Genomic DNA, 20,288 nt, shown 5'->3' with positions numbered 1-20,288 from the left:
CGTGTGGGGTGCTGCGGGGTGTCAAGTCAGGGCTGAGGGGCTCCGGCTGGGGACGGACCTTAACGTGAAGCCTGTCACGTGTCACCCTCCCTACTGTCACCTTCTCTGATGGGCTTCTGTCCGTCCCAAGACGTGTAAACCATCCACGCAGGGAGGGTGCGTTCCTCAGGGACCGGGCTTTCCCATACTCACGGCTGCAGAGCAGAGCGTCAAAGCAAGCGGAGAATCTTCACCCCAAGAGCAGGTACGGAGTCAGTCTCCCAGCCTCGCTGTCCCCACGGCGCAAACCGGGGACCCAGGGCAGATGCCTTCAGGATGTGTGTAAGGAGGGTCCTCCTACTGACGTAACAAATCCCCATGACTTAGTGGACCCCGAACAGCACAGGATTATTATCTCAGCGGTTCTAGATGTCAGACGTCTGACTTGGGTCTCACTGGGCTAAAATCAAGGTGTCACCACGCCTCCTTCATTGCCTGTGTCAGATGGACAAGCCACAGGGGTGGGGCTGTGCACGACGCGGGCTGGAACTGATTTACAGAAGGTGCTGGTCAGGTTGCAGGTATTCAGAGAATGTAAGCTGCCAGCCCTCTAAGTGCTGGAAGGCTGCTACACCTGGCCCTGTGCCCGCGGTTAAAATGTTCCCTCCAGACACTGCCTGCTCATTGGACCATCGTTTGCTAAGTAAGTCTCTTACTTGAGCCATAAAAGGCGGCATCACAAAGCTTGCTCAGGTCCATAAAGGTTCTCTCACCTTTGTGTTGAAGGGCCTAAGCCTGGTTTTGTTCAGGGCAGCCCACCTGAAAGGGTGCCTTTCTCGATTTCCAGTTGTTTCTATGGATGACTCTTGAGGGTAGGAGTTGTGGCTTCAGGCATCTGGATCATCCCCTTCAGAGGCTGACTCAACTGAGAGCAATGCCCTTTCTGCTCCCATTCCTTCCTCCTCTCTGCTGCCTGGATTGCCTGTGTGTTGCCTGGTGCAGCGGCAACCATGTTGCGACCACGAGGCAAAGGACGGTAGCCTTCCAGGGAGTTGGAAAGGGGCTGCCAGCCCTGGATTGATTCCCTCAGATTAGCTGGGAGATAACACACCCCTCTCTGGTTGACACCATTTTTATTCCTGGTGTCTGTTACTAGCGGCTCAAAGAAGTGAAGCCACTACGGGCAGTGGTCCTAATGTGTGGGGTTGAGACCACCGTTTGAGATCAGACGTACAGGAGCAGACACAGAACTCTTTTATCTTTTCTCTGTTACCTTCAAAGAGTAGGTGTGAAAACTTCTATGTGCCATTTTGTAGGGCTGTTCACGGAGGCACTGAAATTCCAAGCAGGCTTTAAGATTGATGGGTAGAGAAATTGGACACTGGCACTAGGGTACCCCCTGAGCTTCGGAGGAGGACTAGAAACAGCATTGTTTGGGTGTCCACTGTGATCCTCTTGGTCCATAGATGAGAAATCTTAACAGCCGCTCCCTGGCCACATCATGCCTCTCAAGAAAGGGCAACTTAAGCGAGGACCAAGGTTGTAGACTTTTTTTTTTCAGGCCAGTTACTGTCTCCGGGGTCCTCTCACAATCCTGGCTGTCACGGGAGCTGTCCCTGTCTTTTTTAAACATTGATTTCCCAGATTTGTTGAGGTAGACTTGATACATAAAATTGTATATATTTAAGGTACAAGGTGATGGTTTGATACATGTGTACGCTGTGAAATGATCACATCAAGTTCACGCACACAGCCATCACCTCATACAGTTGCCGTTTTTGTGTGTCTGGTGAGAACGCTTCAGATCTCCTGTCTGAGCAAATTTCAACTACATAATACGTTTTTATTAACTGTGGTCACTGTGCTGTATCTTCAATGCCAAGAATGTGTTCATCTTATGGCTGGAAGTGTGTCCACTTGGACGGTGTCCCCAGCTCCCTCACCTCCCCATCTGTGGCAACCACCAGTCAACACTCTGCATCTATGACTTCGTTTTTTGTTTTTGTTTTTTAAGATTCCACATATAAGTGAGATCATACAATATTTGTCTTTCTCTGGCTGACTTATTTCACTTAGCATAACACCCTCAAGGTCCACCTATGCTGTTACAAATGGTAAGACTTCCTTTTCATGGCTGAATAATATTCCATTGTGTGTATATACATCTACCTACCTATCTATCCATCTACCCATCCATCATATCATTTCTATTTATCCATCTATCCATCCATCCATCTAATCAATCTATATTCATCCATCTATCCATTGTATCATATCTATCTACCCATTTGTCTGTCTGTCTATCTATACATATTTATCCATTTTCTTTATCCGTTTATCCACTGATATGACTCTTAGGTTGTTTCCATGTCTTGGCTATTGTAAATAACGCTACAACAAACACAGGGGTGCAGATATGTCTTCAATATCCTGTTTTCATCTCCTTCAGATAAATACCCAGATGTGGAATCGTTGGACCACACGAGAGTTCCATTTTTATTTTTGATCCCCTCCCCATGGTTTCCCACAGTGGCTGCACCAGTCTACATTCCCAACAAGAGTGCTCAAGTTCCATCTTCTCCACGTCCCGCTCCACGGCTCTCATCTCCTGTCCTTTTGCTGAGAGCCCTGCGGACGGGGCAGATCACATCGCCCTGGGGTCTCACTCCTGGCTGCAGGAGCACAAGGGGAAGGTTCCACAGCATGGCTGCAGCCACGGCTTCCACACGATGTTCCCCAGAGAGAACTGAGGGGGCACGGGGCTCAGGGTCTCCCTGTGCGCCTCCACCGCCTGGCCCACCCCGGCCACCACCGCATGGTACAGGGGCTCAGAGCTGGGGGACAGAGGCCGTGCCTCCGAGGGGTCTCTGGAGAGGTCGAAGAGCAGAGGGGGGTCATGGTGGGTCACCCCCTCCCCAGAGCAGGGGCACACGCTTTGCCCGTAGCAGGCCCCCGCTCCCTGGGGGTGGAACCGTGGTGTGATGTAATGGACTTTCCAGAGTCTTCCACCTGAATGCAGACACGGGGTCGGTCAGGGCAGGAGAAACCTGCTAACTGAACACCCAACCAGGTGCCTGCACTGGGGAGTCCAACGTCCCATGTCCAGCAAAAAGAGGACAGAGAGGAGGACACGGCAGATTGTGTAAGTCTGACCTCACTGCTGTCAAATCAGTGTGTATGTATGTGTGTGTGTCTATGTGTGTCTGCGCATGTGTGTGTGTGTGTGTGTGTATGCTGTTCTCCAGGGACGGACAGGCAAAGGGACTCATTCCAAGGTGCTCAGGGGGCTCTGTGTGGGGGTTAGACCTACAGATGCCCTTAGAACGTCCTTACCCTGCCTCCCTATTTTTAACTGCTTGGTGCCCCCGTATTACTTTTATAAACAGAAGCAGGAAGGCCATCTCAGCAGTCTGCCTGGCAAGGTCTTGCTGTGTGCTGAAGGGGCTCATGGGGATTCATGTCAGATAATAAACCCAGTGAGAGGGCGCCACAGACTGGAGCCCGCAAGTCCCTTCCTTCACGATGGGGTCAGCACCAGCCAGCATCCTTCTTGACATACCAAGCAACTCTCTTCGTCTTGTAAGAAAGGGATTGGCTCTGTGAGGATGAATGTCGTGTGTCAACAGGGCCAGTCTCAGGTGGCCAGATACATGGTCAGATACTAGTCTACATAGCACCTCGAAGGTGTTTTTTAAGATGAGAGTAACATGGAAATCTGTAGATGGGGAGTTAAGCAGATTGCCCACCAAGGTGGGGGTGGGCCTTGGCCAATCAGTTGAAGGTTTCCCAAGGAAGAAGGAATTCTGCCTCCAGACTCCAGCAGAGAAATTCTGCCTGAGTCTCCAGGCTTTGGAGTCAAAAAGCCAACATCAACTCCTGCCAGGCTGCCATGAAGATTACAGACTTGCCACACACACCCCCCCCCAGCCCAGCCATGTAAGTCAATATCTTAAAATCTACCTATCTGTCATCTATCTATCTATCACTTTTCTATCTAAACTATTATCTATTCATCTATTATCTATCTTCATCTGTATCTATTCACCTATCATGTCATCTTTTTCATCCATCCATCCATCCATCCATCCACCTACGAGTCCATCCATTCATCCATCCATCTATTCATCCATCTACCTACCAATCCATCCATCTACCCATCCATCCATCATCCATCCATCTATCCATGCAACAATCTATCCATCCATCCATCTATCCATCCATCCATCCATCATCCAACCATCTATCCATCCCACAATCTATCCATCCATCCATCCATCCATCCACCATCCACCCATCTCTCCACCCATCTATCCATCCATCCATCCATCCATCATCCATTCAACCATCTATCCATCCATCCGTCATTCATCCATCATCCATCCACCCACCCATCCTCTCAGTTCCATTTCTCTGGAGAACCCTGACTAATACAAACCTCCCCCCTCCCCCAATCATAGGTTAGGTATCTACTCACTCTCCTTCTCATGCCAGCGTGCAGCGTGGAGATATTTCCCGCAGTAATGAAACAGGAACTCATGTGCCGAGTGCTCAACGTCTCCTTGTAGCAAGGGCATCAGGCTGTGGCCATCCATCACCCTGATTCAGTGAAGAGACCACAGGAGGGAATCAGGCTGAGGCCACTCAGACTGCATTTTCAGCCTGGGACCTTTAGAAGGCTAAGGCTGCCAGGACTCCAGATGACATTGAGTAGAGGCTTGCTGGCAGCCCTGGGCAGACCACACAGGCGCGCACGCCCAAACACACACAGACACACCGACACACAACATTCTGATGTCAGATACTAGCATAGAATCTTCTTAAATTCCAGCTGGACTGCCCATGCCCTTAGACTGAACTCTAGGGCTGCAGAAATCTTTTTAAAACATTACAGATGCCAAGATACGTGGTCACCTGTGTGAAGTGTCTGGACAGGGGAACCCAGTGATGCCCCCATGACCTGATGGTCCTTCCTCACAACTCATCCTTTTTCAAAGTCCATAATCTGGATTTAATGTAGAAATGTGGTAGCTTTCCCTGCAACCGAAACCCACTTTTCACCTTCTGCTTTATTTTAAACTGTACCTAAATGGGATGGTTTGACTTGAAGTCTGAGTGTCGCTGTGAAGGTGTTTTGTAGGTCTAGTTAACATTTACAATCAGTTGACTCTGAGTACGGCCGATCACCCAGGATAACAAGGGTGAGCCTCAACCGATCAGTTGAAGGCTGTCAAGAGCCCAGACCGAGGCTTCCGGGAGAAGACAGAATTCTGCCTCCAGACCGTAACATAAAAATCTTGCCTGAGTTTGCACCCCATTGGCCTCCTAACATCGGGATTTCCCTTTGCCAGCCCCTACCACTGCATGAACCAATTCCTTAAACTAAATGTCTTATTTCACACAGATGCGCATACACACACACACACACAATCGGTCCTTTCTCTGGAGAACCCTGATGATACGCTACTAAACTAATAAAATAAATGAGATGCTTCTTTTGACCATAAAAAATGAGGATAGGATACATCATAATTATGCTTCACACAGGAATATTTACTGGTTATCTTAAAGTAAAATCAAATCTTTATAAAAATATTTACTTCTGTTTTTCCCTCTTGTATTAGAGGGACTTTGGGGCCCTGGTAAATCATTTTAAAATTATTGTGTCATAGCTTCATCAACAGGTAGCCGAGACTGTATTTCAGGAGATTATCGGAAGATGTGGCAGCGAGATGCCTGAATCTCCCCACTGTGACGCCGACATGGCATAACCTCGGCAACACTGCAAATCGTGTAGCTTGTCCCAGCTGTTCACTTAATCTTACATTTTTACCGAGTATGGTTATTTTATGTTACGCCGTCCCCTATATTTCAGGACATGAGAAGTTTTCAAATGTTCTCCTGTTGTAGGTTTCTCCCCCCTCCAACGTGGAAGAGGAAGGGGAGCCGTCTCAGGAATTAGGGAGGAGGTGGTCTCATCCCCCACGTACCTGTCCTGGGGCACCTGGCCGCCCCCCAGCTGGACCACGGTGGGGAAGACGTCCATCAGGCTGGTGGGCTCGTGGACCACTCGGCCGGCCGGCAGCACCCCGGGCCACCGGAAGATCCCCGGGACGCGGATCCCGCCTTCCCAGCCGCCCATGCCTTTGCCACCTGGAAGTCAGCGACATCATGAGGGTTCCCCAGGAGATGGCCCCGTCTACAAACACACCTGGGTGCACCTGGGTGCACGCGTCTATACACAGACACCCACATCTACAGACGCACAGGGTGGCAGCCTGGAGGTCCCCAGAATGGCTGCAACCAGACTTGTCCCTTCCCCACCAGTAGGGGGTGCCCGTTTCTCCTCGTGAAATTTGGTGGGTCTTTGTAGCCACTTCAATAAGTGGGAGGTGGCAGGTGTGACTTCAGAGGCAGAAGTGGTGCTGGGACTTCATACCCATGGACTAGGAGGCTGCCCTCACCCCGAGACTTCCTCTTTGGGAGTGGAGGGACTGGGAGCTGGGTCTGGGAACCTTCCGTCTCTCCTAGCTCATCGCACCTCCCGCCTGTTTCTGAACCGACCCCTTCTTCATTTCTAAGGTGACCCTCCCAGGGACCCCTGGTAATGGGTTGGGACCCAGACTCGCTCTTAAAGAAATCCAAGTCATTAGGCATAAGGCAATGTGTTCATACCGCCTAGGACCTCTGGGTGAAGCAATCAGGAATTCCAGCAGGAGAGTTTTAAACAGGGAGAGACGTGTTCACAGTGTCACTCGGGCGCCGCTGCTTTCCTGGGGTGCACATGGTAACCCTGTTGCATATTCGCCTTCTGCGGCTGCATAGGAAGTCACTGCAAGGTCCACAGCTTACACCACCACCCAGTTGTGCGGTGTCAGCTGTGCAGGGGGGATGTCTGCCGTGGCGTGGCTGTGTGGTCTCCTCTGGGGTCACGCAGTCTGGAGTCAAGGTGTCGTTGGCAGACTATAATGCTGTAGGGTACAACTGCCGGGAACGATCCAATTCAGCTACACGTGAGCCTGTTACATCTTGGGGATGTAACTGGCAGATGGGAGAAGGGACTCACATCCAAGTTCGTTCGGCTGTAGGAAAAATCCAGCTCCCTGTGGCTGTAGGACTGAGGTCCCCATTACATCCTCGGGCTGTATGTGGCCAGATGGGAGGAAGGATTCACATCCAAGTTCGTTCAGTTGTTGGAAAAATCCAGCTCATTGTGGTTGTAGGACTCAGATCCCCGTTTCCTTGCTGAAGAGGGCACCGTCAGCTTCCCCGGGCTGCCTGCATTTCTTCTCAGGGACGTGGTCCCTCCATCTTGAAAGCATCAACAGTTTGTTGAGCTCTTCTCATGATTCACCTCTGTCTGACTTTTCCTTTTCCATTAGCCAGAGAAAGCTCTCTGGCTTTAAGGGTACATAGCGTTAGGCCAGACCCACCAGGACATTCCTCCTACCAGCCTAGAGGACAGCTGTGCTGTGTTACACAGTGCCATCATGGGAGTGCTATCTCGTCACAGTCACAGAGGCCAGGGGGCGGGGAGGAACATTTTTATCTTCATTATTCATTTGTACATCTCCCTCTTCTACTGAAATGCAAACCTTTTAAAGAAGGGCATGCCTTTTTACCCCTCTTGGCACCGAGAATGTGAATGCATAGCAGGTGCTCAAGAGTTCCCTTGGACTAAGGCTCAAGGATACATTGTACAACACAGCGAACGTCACCAATATTTCATAGTAACTTTAAATGGTGTATGAGCTATTGAAAGTATTGAACCACGATGGTGTACACCTGAGACTAATATAATGTTGTAAATCGACTATACTTAAAAAAAATTCCCTTCGATAGAGCATCTTCTTTTTCACTTCTACTTGGTCACCAACATTCCCTGCTGGAAGTCATTTCCTCCATCACACAATCTGTCCTTGAGCCCCAACGCCCATCGCTCTTACCTCTGTATATGCCATTCCATCCGCCCAGCTGGCTGTGTTCATCTCTTGCCTCCAAATGTCCTCCGTGATCAGAGGTAAAGTACGTGAGCGTCTTGTTTTTCAAACCGTGTTCTTCGACGGCATTGAGAATTTCCCCTTTGCAAAAAATGGAACATTCCAGAGCAACGTAAATAAAACCACATTGGTGAATTCCACATAACCCCCCGTTCCCTTTCTGAATAAGTCACTTCTTGCCAGTCAAGAAAAAGGAATCACGGTCATGCAAGTGCTCCGTGTGAAGGCGTATCTCATTTTTCTTCCGATACCATAGGATTTAGAATCCTGCTGGCAAAAACATCACTGATCCAGAAGCACATAGGTCACCAACAGAAGGCTGTCCTGGCACTCTGTGTGCGTGTGTACACACGTCCACGACAAGCATGTGTGGGTGGGAACGTGGTGAGAAACTGTGATGCGGGAGGAAGCCAGAGCTGGGAGTATCTACGCGTGTTGGCCTCTGGGGTCAAGACTCAGCACATGCAGACGACCATGTGTAAATCAAGCGATCGCGTTATCCGTGGGGATCCCACGGGCGTGAAAAACACAGAAGGACTTTTAACCCCAAGGGAAGGTGCAGTGCTGAAAACGCAGGGTTTTGGAAACATGATGTCATCTGCCCTCCTGTTTGGGGGCTGTCTGCCTCTTCACGTGGCCCTGTGTACATACCACCATGCTTGTGTGAGCGCACGCTGTGATAAACTCCAAGGGTTTCCACGCCCACCTTCTTTTAAGAGTGTACAGTGGGTCCTCTGCAGGCTTTCTTGAAGCCACAAAAGGAGGGTGATTTGGGACCAGTGTCCCGAAAGGCAGCAAGACTGCCCCACTTTTTGTAATGTCGCGTGACGGTTTGGCATCACCGACCTTCTCGAAGGGCGGTCTGGCGCCAAAGCAGAGCGAGAAATCGGAAAGGCAGAGGAACGCGTGCGTGATATGGGAGAGGCTTCCTCCCACTGTTTGCCTTTTCTGTTCTTTGCTGCACCCCAGTTCTTCGTGAGATGGCTCAACCTGTCACCACGCTCTCGTGGGGAGGCCAAGACTGAAGGAAGTTGAGCCGTGCGGGGACTTACCCACGAGCCAGTCCATCTCCTCTACGTTGTCGCCGTACAAGCCATGCTGACTCTTCCCAAGAAACTCCTTTGTCGTCACGAGGGGAACATGCACATGGAGCAGGGACACCACGAGCAGGAATGGCCCGTGCTTGTTTCTGAAAGAAGAAGAAGAAAAAAACACACTTCAGGTAGAAGACCATCTCTTTCAACGCTCGCTGACCCACGACTTCAGAGTACAGACTCGAAACTCAAGCTCTGGAAGCCAATCCCCATGCAAATGTTGAATTCCTCAAACCCACTGGCTCACAGGGCTGGTGGATGGGATCCCAGGGATGATCAAGAGACTCAGATGCTCAGAGAACTCACCGCCCTTAGGATGGGATGCTGTCCTTACCTTTCAATGTAGGAAACGGCTTCATTTAGCAGAAGGCTTGCAGCTCTTTCCAAAACCATGGGCTGCTCTGTGACCTCGTGGTTTCTCATCAGGATGCAATTCCAGCGGCGGGCAAACCCAAAGCTGGCGTACCAGGAGACAAAGAACAGGAAGAGCAGGCTGGCCGCCCCCAAGACTGCTTTCCAGGAAATGAAGAAGAGCCCACAGGCCTTGCCAGCCGCGAGGGTGAGGACCCCCAAGGCCATCATCTGGGTGTAATGCCGCAGCCTTGCCCTCGTGGCCGCGTCCAGTTCCGGGGATCTGCCCGGGAGACAGTCGTTGACGAGGGTGAAGGGCATGCCGAAGAAGTAGTCAAACCCGTGGTTTAGCGGGTGGTGGCAGTGGTCGGTGCGCGATTCGCAGTTTACACCCTGGTGCCATTTGCCTGAAGATAAAAGCCAAAACTTAAAAAAAAAAAAAATACACTTCAGGGACTCTGATACAAATCACCTTCTGAGAATAATTTGGATGTTCCGACAGAAAGAAGAAAAATGGTAAAATTTGAAAGAAGAAAGGAACACAATAGAAATTCGAAATAGAAAGGCACACTGTGGATTTACGGTATTGGTCTTTAAATGCACACATTACGCTTCATAAATACGAATGAACGCATCCACGGAATATGGATATCAAGTGACTGAAGGTTTAAGCCCTTTCCTGCAGCATTTGAGATTAAGAGCTTGCAACCCTCGACCATTCTGCTACACTAAGTAACTTAGAAAATACAGTTTACAGATTTTTCTATTTTTACTTAAAAAAACTTGAAAAGGGGAATTGACACAAATAATCTCAGGACAGAGAAGTTAACAGGCTCCTTCCACTAGCTAGTAATCACAGGTAATTTTTTTCCCAATGGCAGTAATTTTTACAACAATTGAGGTAGGACGCCCGCATCTCAAATTCCAGGAGAATGTCCAAGAATTGTGTTGTCTATGGGCACTTTGTGTTTATTTCATGTACCACAGACTCCTAACCAGCTTACATTTAGCTACAAAACCGGCTAGAACAAGCTCCCACCTGCAATTTGCCCAAAATTCCAAGTGGAGAAGTTAAACCAGGTCCCTGCCCCTTCTCCTTCCTACCACTTATAAACTATCTTCAGAGTCTGTAGGAATCTGTCCTAGAACCTAACCCAGGGATCTACCTTTTTTATCCTTAAGGAAAGAAAAATACTGGGGCGGGGTGAGGATTGTGGACAGAAAGTGAAACAGAAGCACCTCCCAACAGCAAAGCTTTCCGCCATTTGGTTTTGTAACCCTAAGGGTTTTGAGGTGGGAGGTGGCCATTTAGGGAAAGAAAATCTGTAGAGATTTCTGACATATCCCAAGAGGAGAAGATGGATTTGTCCAAGGAAGGAAGGAGGCTAACTGAGCAAGATTTTGAATTAAAATGACTCTTCAAAATACATGCACCCCCAGTGTTCACAGCAGCAGTATTTACCATAGCCAAGACATGGAAGCAACGTAAGTGTCCACCGACAGATGCCTGGATAAAGAAGCTGTGGTCTATTTACACTATGGAATACAACTCAGCCATGAAAAAGAATGAAGTAGTGCCATTTGCAGCAACATGGATGGACCTAGAGATGATCATACTAAGTGAAGTAAGTCAGACAGAGAAAGACAAACATCATGTGATATCACTGATATGTGGAATCTAAAATATGATACAAGTGAACTTCTTTACAAAACAGAAACAGACTCACAGACATAGAAAACAAATTTACAGTTACCAAAGGAGAAAGGCGAGGAGGGAGGGATAAATTGGGAGTTTGGGATGAGCAGATGCACACTACTGTATATAAACTAGATAAACAACAAGGACCTACTATAAAGCACAGGGAACTATACTCAATATCTTGTAATAACCTATAATGGAAAAGAATCTGAAAAAGAATATATGTATAACTGAAACACTTTGCTGTCCACCTGAAACATCGTAAATCAACTATACCTCAACTAAAAAAAAATTTTAATGACTCCACAATGAGAAAAATTCCAACACAGTGAACAATTCAAGAGTGATCAGATGGATCAGGCACTCGATTTGAGTTCTGATATAATTTTTTTTCCCTCGTAGGAACACAGGTTCCTCTGATTTCTGATGGTCCCACCCCCTGAAAAACCCGAGCAGCGCTCATCACCGCACCGATGAGGCCCGTGGCGTAACCTTGCTGCTGGAGGACTCTGGCAAACGTGGTCTCGTTCTCGGGAAGTCCGCCTGAGCCTGCGTTCCACTGAAGGGCCCGGTACCCGTTGCTGGCTTCCATGCCTGTGGGGTGGAGCAGAGCAGAGCGGATGTGTTCATTTCCCGTGGGCTACGGTTGAGGTTCTCAATGGCAGATTGAGGTTCTCAAGGGGGGATAATTCTGCACCCCCACCAGTGGACACTCTGCAGGGCCTGGAGTGGTTTGGTTGTCACAATGAGGGGAGGGGGGATAACAGCATCCAGCAGGTAGAAACACCCTACAGTGCACAGGACTCCCCACCCCAGAGAATCAATCAGTCCCAAATGGCAGCAGTGCCGAGGAAGAGAAACCCTGGACCTTCACATGAGAGACAGTCTGCAGAGGGATCAATTAATCAGTTGATTGATTAGTGTATCTATCGATTGATTTATCTATCATCTATCTATGTATCTATGTATCTATCTATCCATTTATCTATCCATCCATCCATCTAATCTATCCATCTAATCTATCTATCCATCTATCCATCCATCCAATCATCCATCCAATCTTTCTACCTATCTATCCATCCATATAATCTTATCTATCTATCCATCCATACATCTAATCTATCTACCTATTTATCCATCCATCCATCTAATCTATCCAACCGTCTAATCTATCTATCCATCTATCCATCCATTTAATCCATCCCTCCATCTATCCATCCATCCATCTAATCTTATCTATCTATCTATCTATGAATGAATGACGGTGCCTCTTAACCAAAGACGACTTTGCCCTCCAGGGGACACCTGATAATACCTGGAGGCATTTTTGGTTACCACAACTTGTAGTAGAGATAAGAACAGTGGCAAGTAGTGCATAGTTGGCGGAAACTTACTCCCCAGGACCTCAAAATGTGACTGCATTCACGGATGGGGGTCTTTAAGGAGGTAATTAAGGTAAAGTGAGGTCAGTAGGGTGGTTCCTGATCCCATAGGACTGGGGTCCTTGTAAGAAGAGATGAGGACCCAGACACACACAGAGGGATGACCACGTGAGGACACAGAGAGGAGACGGCCGTCTGCACAGCAAGGAGAGAGGGCTCAGGAGACACCAGCCCTGCTGACACCTGGGCACACTGAGGGATTGCTGGGTCGGGGGGTACACACACATTCACCTGGTGCAGACGCTGACAAACCAGTGTCCACAGTGGTCCTACCTGGGTACAGCTGCACCCATGGTGTTCAAGGATCTCCTCTCGCTCTGTGTCCTTGCCAACACTTGAGACTGTCTATTGTTTTTGTGCAGCCACTCTGCTGCATCTATGTTCATATAAAATTTTTTTAAATTATATTTTGAACGGTTTCTTCCTGTTCCCCGTCACTCCCTTTGTACGTACTTTGGACCCTCTGGAATGTACCCGTTGTCCTCACGTCAAACGTTTTGACATGGCTCTCTGTACTAATTTTCTGATGACTGCTGTAAGCAATCACCACAATTTTGGTGCCAGAAAATGAGGCAGATTTGTTTTCTTGGGTTTCTGGAGGACAGAGGTCTAAAATCAAGGTGTTGGCAGAGCTGTATTCACCTTAGAGGTTGCCTGCAGAGCTGTATTCCTGGGGGAGGGTCAGGCTTAGGGTGAGGGACATAAATTTGGTGCCAGAAAGCAACAAGGATTTATTTCCTTGTGTTTCTAGAGGCTGGAAGTCTAAAATCAAGCTGTCGGCGGGACTGAATTCCTCTAAGAGGATGCCTGCCTTCCTATGCCTCCTTCTGCATCTTCCACACACGCTGCTCCTCCTACCAGGATTTTTGGGATGACACTGGACCCACGTGGATAATCCAGGGTCATCTCCACGTGTTAAGATGCGTCCCTTAATCACATCTTCAAAACTCCCTTTGCCATATTAAAAAAGAGCAATATTCATGGATTCTGGGCGCAAGGATGTTGTGGGACAACAATCTCCCAGAACCCACCTGAAATCATGACTTCACGTCAAGATTGACTCAAGTATTTTAAGCAAATAACGTCACATGTAATCAGCTCTGTCTGGAGAGTTTCAGCCCTTCAGCATTCCAAATAATCATACCGTTTTTAGAAAAAAACATTTGTTTTCCTTTTGGCAGGACTACGTACCCCGTACTGGGTATGCCATCCCAGGACAACGGAACGGCAGCTTCTGTTTTCACCGTCCCCCCCGAATCTCAACCATCACCACCCGATGACTGGGGACAGTGAACGGGGGTGGGGTGGGGACGCGCCCTGTCCCTGGCCGGCCCCCCCCCCCCCGCACCCACCTGATCTGAGCGCGTGTCGGCCCGTGAGGAAAGACGCTCTGCTCGGGGTGCAGAGCGGGGCGGCCGCCAGGTGCTGCGTGAGCCGCACGCCTTCCTGCGCGAGTCGGTCGACATTGGGCGTCCTGAGCAAACCACACAGAGGCCGCCGTCAGGACGCGGTCGTGCAAGGGGACAGGGGAGCTCATGCCCGCGGGGAAAGCACCCAGATGGTAGGGGCGCCCCTGGGCTTCAGAACGAGCTGTGTTAAGTGTCCTGCAGAGGCAGCTGGACCCCCACTTCCAGAAGTTTGGAGCAGAGACGGAAGCCGACACTGTCACATGCACACACCCCGAAAGGGTCTGAGGAGGCTTTCTGGAGGCGACCGCGGCGGGCTCCCTCGCGGGCCTGAAAGGCCTGCTGGCTTGCGGCTGTCGCTGCGACGCGGGTGCGGGCCCAGGATGAGCTGGCGTGGTCCGCGTTTCCCGCCAGCCCGGAGGAGGGGGCGCTGGGCTTCCTCGTGGGCTAGTCCAGAGGCCGGGCACCGGCGCGAGAGGGCGCAGGAAGGTCGGAAAGCCGTCAGCAGGCAGGCAGCAGCGAAGACGGGGACTCCTCGTTACAAGCGGGACCCCGGAGTCCCTGCGCTCAGCCCCTCCACCCCACAAGAAATCCCCCCATGGCATCCCCGACAACGGCCACCTGGTCTCTGGTCACTGGGAAACAGGGCAGCCCGTTCCGTTTTTGAACAGTGTGTTAGAAACTTGTTTTGTTCTATAGGGTGGATGGGAAGGTCTTAAAACCTTAGCGATTTTTCTTCACATCTTTGGGGCTGACAACTTTAGACCAGTGGCTCTCCAGGGGGACAACTTTGCTTTAGCGAAATCTAGGGGGCATTTTGGGCTGTCACAACTCAGCGAGACGGTGCTCGTGGCATCGGTGGGTACAGACCAGGGACACTGCTCAAAATCCTATGGTGTACATGGTGCCCCTGTCACGCAGAAGTCTCTAACCTCAAAGATCAATAGGGCTGACCTTGAGGAACTCTGCTTTAGCATAAGGGCCTATCTATCTATATATCTAATTTTCATCCATCTATCCATCCTTCCGTCCAACCAACCGTCCATCCAACCATCCATCCATCCAAATATCCATCCATCCATCTGTCCAACTATCCATCCATCCATACGTCCGCCCAACCATCTGTCTGTCCAACCATCTGTCCAACCATCCATCCATCCAACCATCCATCCAACCATCCATCCATTCATCCATCCATCCATCCATCTGTCCACACATCTGTCCATCAATCATCTGTCTATCTATGCATCTACCAAACATTTGTCTCTTACAATGTCTTCGTGATCATCTACACTGGGGAATGGGACGAAAAACACCATAGGTCTGAACCTCAGTAGAGCACCTTCCTCCTGCAGAATCCTTTCCCTCCACTTGTTAAAAGATTATCTTAAAAAAGGGGAAAAAAAAAACATGCTACTTCTTTAATACATTTAAATGTGATGTAAAGCTTTTGTGCTTCTCAGTCAACTGAAGATCATTCCTTTTTTCCCTTATCAAGTTGCTTCCCAAACATGGTCCTAAAACATTACTCTAGAGTGCCTCTCATTCCTGTATGCATTCTTTTCCTTTTCAATAGCACTCTGGCCTGTGGAATCAGTTACTTTTATTTTTAAAAAAAGCATCTGAAAATCACATAAATATGCTGAGAGATCTCTTGCTGCCTCTAGGGAAAAAGATGGGGTAGCAGCGTATGAGTGAGATTTGCTGGGAGAGGAGACAGCTTCCCTCCCTGTTACAGCAATGCAATGAACAGGTATCATGGTTATTCACAGAACTACCCGCTCAGTCTGTAACCCGTCTCTGGGGTAGCGTTGCTTTCAGAGCATCAGGGGGTCACTTTAATATTTTGCATCACGGAACTGGAAGGGTCCATCCAATGACCTCCTAACCCCGGAGGAAACATGCAGGCTCAGAGGAGCTCAGGGTCTGGGACCCCTGGCAGAGCCATGCAGGAGCAGGGTCAGCACCACCGGGCTGCTCCTGGGACTCCCTCTTCTGTCCTGACCCCCGGTCCCCTGACCAGCCTCAGGCTACATGTTCAAATTAACTCCCTAAGGAGGGAGAGCCGGTGTTACCAACACAAACCCTAGCCGAGTTCCAGTTCCGAGGCTCTTCAAGCCTGTCCCCGCCTGCAGATGAAAGCGGGAAAGTTTTAACCCAAGGGGATAACTCTGGATCCGTCTCTCCATGGAACCTTTCAGCTCTGCTCCCTCCGTGAGAGCCTCCTGAACATTTAATGATTTAGGACAAAGATTGGCAATCTCTGGCCGAACGTCACCGTGGGTCTATTTCGGGAAGTCCCTCTGGAGCTCAGGGCGGTTCTGAAGTTTTTCAAGAGTTGGGAAAAATAAACAGAAGAAAAAAGAAGGGTAGGACCTTATGTGACCCATGCAGGCTCTCACAGTCCCATGTGGCCCCTTACAGAAGAGGATGGCTTATATTAACCCCTAATCTGGAATAAAAAATTCTTCCAGCGTGTCACCCTAGGTGATCTGGGTTGCATCTTAAATCCAATGAGTGTGCTTCCAAGAGACAGAAGACGAGAGACAGAGACACAGGGGAGAAGCCATGTGGAGACAGAGGCAGAGACATGAGGGGGGGGGCCACCAGCCCAGGGATGGACGCCTGGAGCCCCCAGAAGCTGGAAGAGGCAGGAGGACCCTCCCTTGGAGCCTCAGGAGGGAGCGCGGCCCTGGGACACCTTGACCTCGGATGTCTGGTCTCCAGAACTGGAGGAGGAGAAATTCGTCTTCTTTTAAGGGCCCCAATTTGTGGTCATTTGGTACGGCTACCCCAGAAAATTAATGCACCCCTCCACCACTGTTCATGTTGTTTGAAACGTTTAGGACTGTCTGCCTGTCGAAAAATAATTGTTTTGGTGCTGAGATTCAAGGCATTAAAGAATTTCCTAACTTCTACAGGCAGATTTTAAATGCATCTCTCTCACACACACACACACACACCCCACCTGCACCCCCAGCCCGTGGTACCTCAGTGTGTCGTTCCCATAGCAACCAAGGTCCCCAATGCCAAGATCATCTGCCATTATCAGTAGGATATTTGGTTTAAACTCATTTGCTGCTTTTAATTCGCACGTCCTCAGAAGGCAGCTCACAGTGACTAAAACCGCCAGAAACTCCCTGCAGAAAAAAACACACCAAAAAGGGCAGAAATAAACGTCTGTCGGCTGGAACGAAATGTTGGCATTTCAAACCAGGTTGCTGGGACGGTATCCGCATTCCAGCCACGTTAGGATCTAACAAAGGACAGCCTCCAACTTTCGACTCCTTTTGTCCCAACTGCTTGCATAATAAACCGTCCTGAGCCGCAGAAACCTTGACCGCGCTAGGTTTTTGTTTGTTGGTTTGTTTTGGAAAGTCGTGGTCGGCCAAAGTTCAGTTTCTTGCACTGAATTCACCCAGGCTCCTCGTCCCCACCACTTTGTAACTACGCCAGTGGCGTTAAAGTCACTAGAGGCCGGCCTCTGAGATGGGGCGCCCGCCTTGCCGGATGCGCAGGGCGGCCCGGCCGCGCGGCCCACCAAGGGTCCCCGGCACGCCCACGAGGGAGGCGGGCCCGGTCGGGGCAGAGGGGATCTCCCATTTTTAAAGGATGCATATGGGACTACAAGCAGCCCAGACATGACAGGGAGAAAGCACAGCCGTCTCCACCAGTCAGCTCACGGACTGGAAAGGCACGTCTCTGGAGAGGTCAGGAGCGCACCGGCGCCCTGAGTAACCGCGGGCCGGAGCGTCCCGGGGGTGGATCCCCGCGCGCCCGGTTTCCGGGCTCCGGGCTGCACGTTCCAGAGGGTCCCGGGGTGCGCAGCACGGCCCCCGGTGCCGTCCGCGTCCCCCGAGGGCGCCCCGGCGCGCCCCGGGGATGGGGACCTGGCCTGGGGCGCCGACGGCTCTTGGCCGGAGAGTTGGGGGCCGCACGGCCGCGCTGCGGTGGGGATGGCAGCGAGGGGAGGGCCAGGGCGCGGACCGGGCATGTCCTAGAGGGTCGGGCTTCGGGGACGCGGTCACGGGACGGGGTGTCACAGCGCAGGCCCGGGCGGGCCCCCGCTTCCGGGCTGGGAGGCCGCGGCGCGGCGGGGCGGGGCGGAGGGCGGCGGGAAGGGAGGCGCCGCGGCGGCGGCGGCGGCGGCCGCCCCGGGGGCCCGGACGGGGCGTGCCTCAGAGAGGGCGGGCGGGGCCCTGGGGGCCGGACAGGACGCGCCCTGGGGGGACGCCGCGTGCCCGGTCCCCTCCCTCTGCGCAGCCTTCCCTCCGCCTCCTCCCGCGTCCGGTTCCTTTCGTCTGGTCTGTGGATCTCCCCCACCCTCCGTCTCGTGGGAGAACCGCTGCCCCCTCCCCAGCCCTTTAGTCCCCCGTGTGTCCGGGGCACAGAGCTGGCCGCCAGCTGCATGCCGGGGACTCCGAGGCGCACGCATGGGGGCCCACGCTCGCCTGGACGCCCCTCCCCTCTCCTCCCGCGCCCCCCAGCCCGCCCCGGGATGGAGTGGGGACCTCGTCCCAGGACCCTGCGCACCTGGCCGGGAGCTTGGCGCGTCCGCTCTGCGACGTGGGTCCCATGGCCGAGCGCGGCCCGGACGGAGCGCAGGACCTTGCCCCCAGAGCCGTGTCCCGGACCCGCCCACGGAGTTGCGCGGTCCGTTGCGCCCCCTCCCTCCCTAATCCTCTTAAAACTCCCGTGGCCTCCAGGGAACTGAGCTTGCAAACAGGTTTTCCTGGGAGGCTTCCTGGGGGCGGCGCTCCCAGAGACTGGGGCCAGGGAGCAGCTGATTGACGCCGGCTGGGCCGCGGTAGGAGGGCAGGGTGTTGCTAAGTGGTGGTGGGTCCCGTGCTTAGCAGGCAGGAGGTCCTGGGTTCAACCCCCAGTACCTACCTTTTAAAAGAAAAAAAAAGGGGGGGGGGAGGAAAGGGGATGGGAGGGGAAGGGACTCTGTTACCCATCACAGGGAGCAATCGTTTTAGGAGTTCGAATGGGACAAGGCGTGCCAGTGTCCCCGGCTGTAAGGAAAACCCGTAAAGGCATCTACTAGGCCTGCCGCAGACAGTCTCTGCGGGACACACACGAGAGGGGTGCCTGTGTGCGCCCCAGGGGTCGCTTCTGAGGGCTTTTATGGGGGTGGGGAGGAGTTGGTGAACAAAATGGGCTGGGGGCTGTGTGATCAGCTTGCACACAAGTGTTCTGATTGGTTGTGGGTGAGGTAAGGAGTTCAGGGTCTGTGGAGCTGTGGACTGGAACAAACCAGCTGAGCTGCTGTGAGATTAGGCATTACCTGGGGCTGTTAGTTTGTTAGGGCAAACACGCCCAGGAAAGAATGTACTTGAGCTTTTGAGGGCTCTCAGGCAGACGTCTGACAACCCAGGAATGAAAATTAGGCTTTGAAGGACGTCAGGTGGCCCCGCAGACTTGGCTCCTGTAATCAGGCACCCAGGATGTGAATCTGAATTCAAGAGGGTGCCAGATTTATGCCGAATGGCCAAGGTAAGGGCTGCTCGTGGGGCACCAAGGCTTGGACAGGTGTTTCTTGCATCTGGAGACTGAAAGAACTGTTGGGAAGCCAGCCCCCACCTCCCAGCAGGGCATGAATTACGGGCCAAATTGGGTCTCCATGCAAATTCATATGTTGAAGCTCTGTCCCCACCCCCACCATGTGCTTGTATTTGGGGGTCTTCAAAGAGGGGATGAAGGTAAAATGAGGTCACTAGGTGGGTCCTGATCCCAGAGAACTGGGGTCCTTCTAAGAAGAGGAGATGAGGACCCAGACACACACAGAGGGACGCCCACGGGAGGACACAGGGAGGAGACGGCCGTCCACACACCAAGGGGAGAGGGCTCAGGAGATACCAGCCCTGCTCACACCCTGACCTCAGATTCCAGCCTCCAGGACCGGGAGAAATAAATGTGTGATGTTTAAACCCCACCCCTTGTTTGCAGAACTCTGTTATGTTGACCAGAGCTGGGAGTGTGTGTATGTGTGTGTGAATGTTGAGAGAGGTGATTGGGTAGGCGGTGTCTGGAATAAATGAATAAATTTCCCACCTCATTCTCCCTCCTGCTGCTGTCCCATCCTGGGCTGGTCCATTGCAAAGCCAGGGGGCGAGGGAGTCCCATCAGACAGTGACCTCGCACCATAGAGAGGGGAGGACACTGAAGACCCAGCACGGCTCCCAGATTCTGACTTTCCCCGGATCACCGGGGCACTGTTTCACCAAGCGTCATGGCTTGAAAATAGTTCTGGTTTGAAACACAGTCTGTCCTTGTCAATGCTGAAAATGATATATCCACCTTCTCGAAACTGGTCTCAC

The 20,288-nt window shown here is 51.5% G+C and overlaps 2 protein-coding genes across 5 annotated transcripts in view; one reads left to right on the top strand and one right to left on the bottom strand.

The window, feature by feature from the left end:
- Positions 1–11,653, top strand: part of GYG2 (glycogenin 2) — a 46,573-nt gene extending 34,920 nt beyond the window's left edge. The window contains exon 12 of one of the 2 annotated variants that reach the window (XM_032475527.1): positions 11,523–11,653. The gene's annotated coding sequence lies outside the window, so the exon portion shown is untranslated. Of the gene's footprint in view, positions 1–5,886; positions 6,022–11,522 lie in introns of those variants that run through there. The other variant, XM_032475528.1, reaches the window with a different exon arrangement.
- On the bottom strand, positions 2,444–19,238 carry ARSD (arylsulfatase D). 3 transcript variants are annotated; one of them, XM_032475523.1, is made up of 10 exons: positions 18,502–19,233; positions 16,959–17,108; positions 13,915–14,036; positions 11,592–11,714; positions 9,405–9,828; positions 9,029–9,165; positions 7,923–8,057; positions 5,967–6,129; positions 4,454–4,575; positions 2,444–2,988 (listed from the first exon to the last, which is right to left on the bottom strand). In XM_032475523.1, exons 1-10 carry the CDS (start codon positions 18,543–18,545, stop codon positions 2,642–2,644), a joined length of 1,767 nt encoding a protein of 588 aa, XP_032331414.1. In that variant the 5' UTR covers positions 18,546–19,233; the 3' UTR covers positions 2,444–2,641. The 3 variants fall into 3 exon arrangements, with proteins under 3 accessions (XP_032331414.1, XP_014420653.2, XP_032331415.1); XM_032475524.1 differs by lacking the exon at positions 2,444–2,988 and adding an exon at positions 2,998–3,576 and having other exon boundaries at positions 18,502–19,238; XM_014565167.2 differs by lacking the exons at positions 13,915–14,036; positions 18,502–19,233.
- Between the last annotated feature and the right edge of the window lie 1,050 nt (positions 19,239–20,288).

The sequence above is a fragment of the Camelus ferus genome, chromosome X (assembly GCF_009834535.1).
Source record: "Camelus ferus isolate YT-003-E chromosome X, BCGSAC_Cfer_1.0, whole genome shotgun sequence".
Lineage (NCBI taxonomy): Eukaryota > Metazoa > Chordata > Mammalia > Artiodactyla > Camelidae > Camelus > Camelus ferus.
Note: the sequence above shows the minus strand (reverse complement) of the source record. Positions and strands in the feature narration are given on the sequence as shown.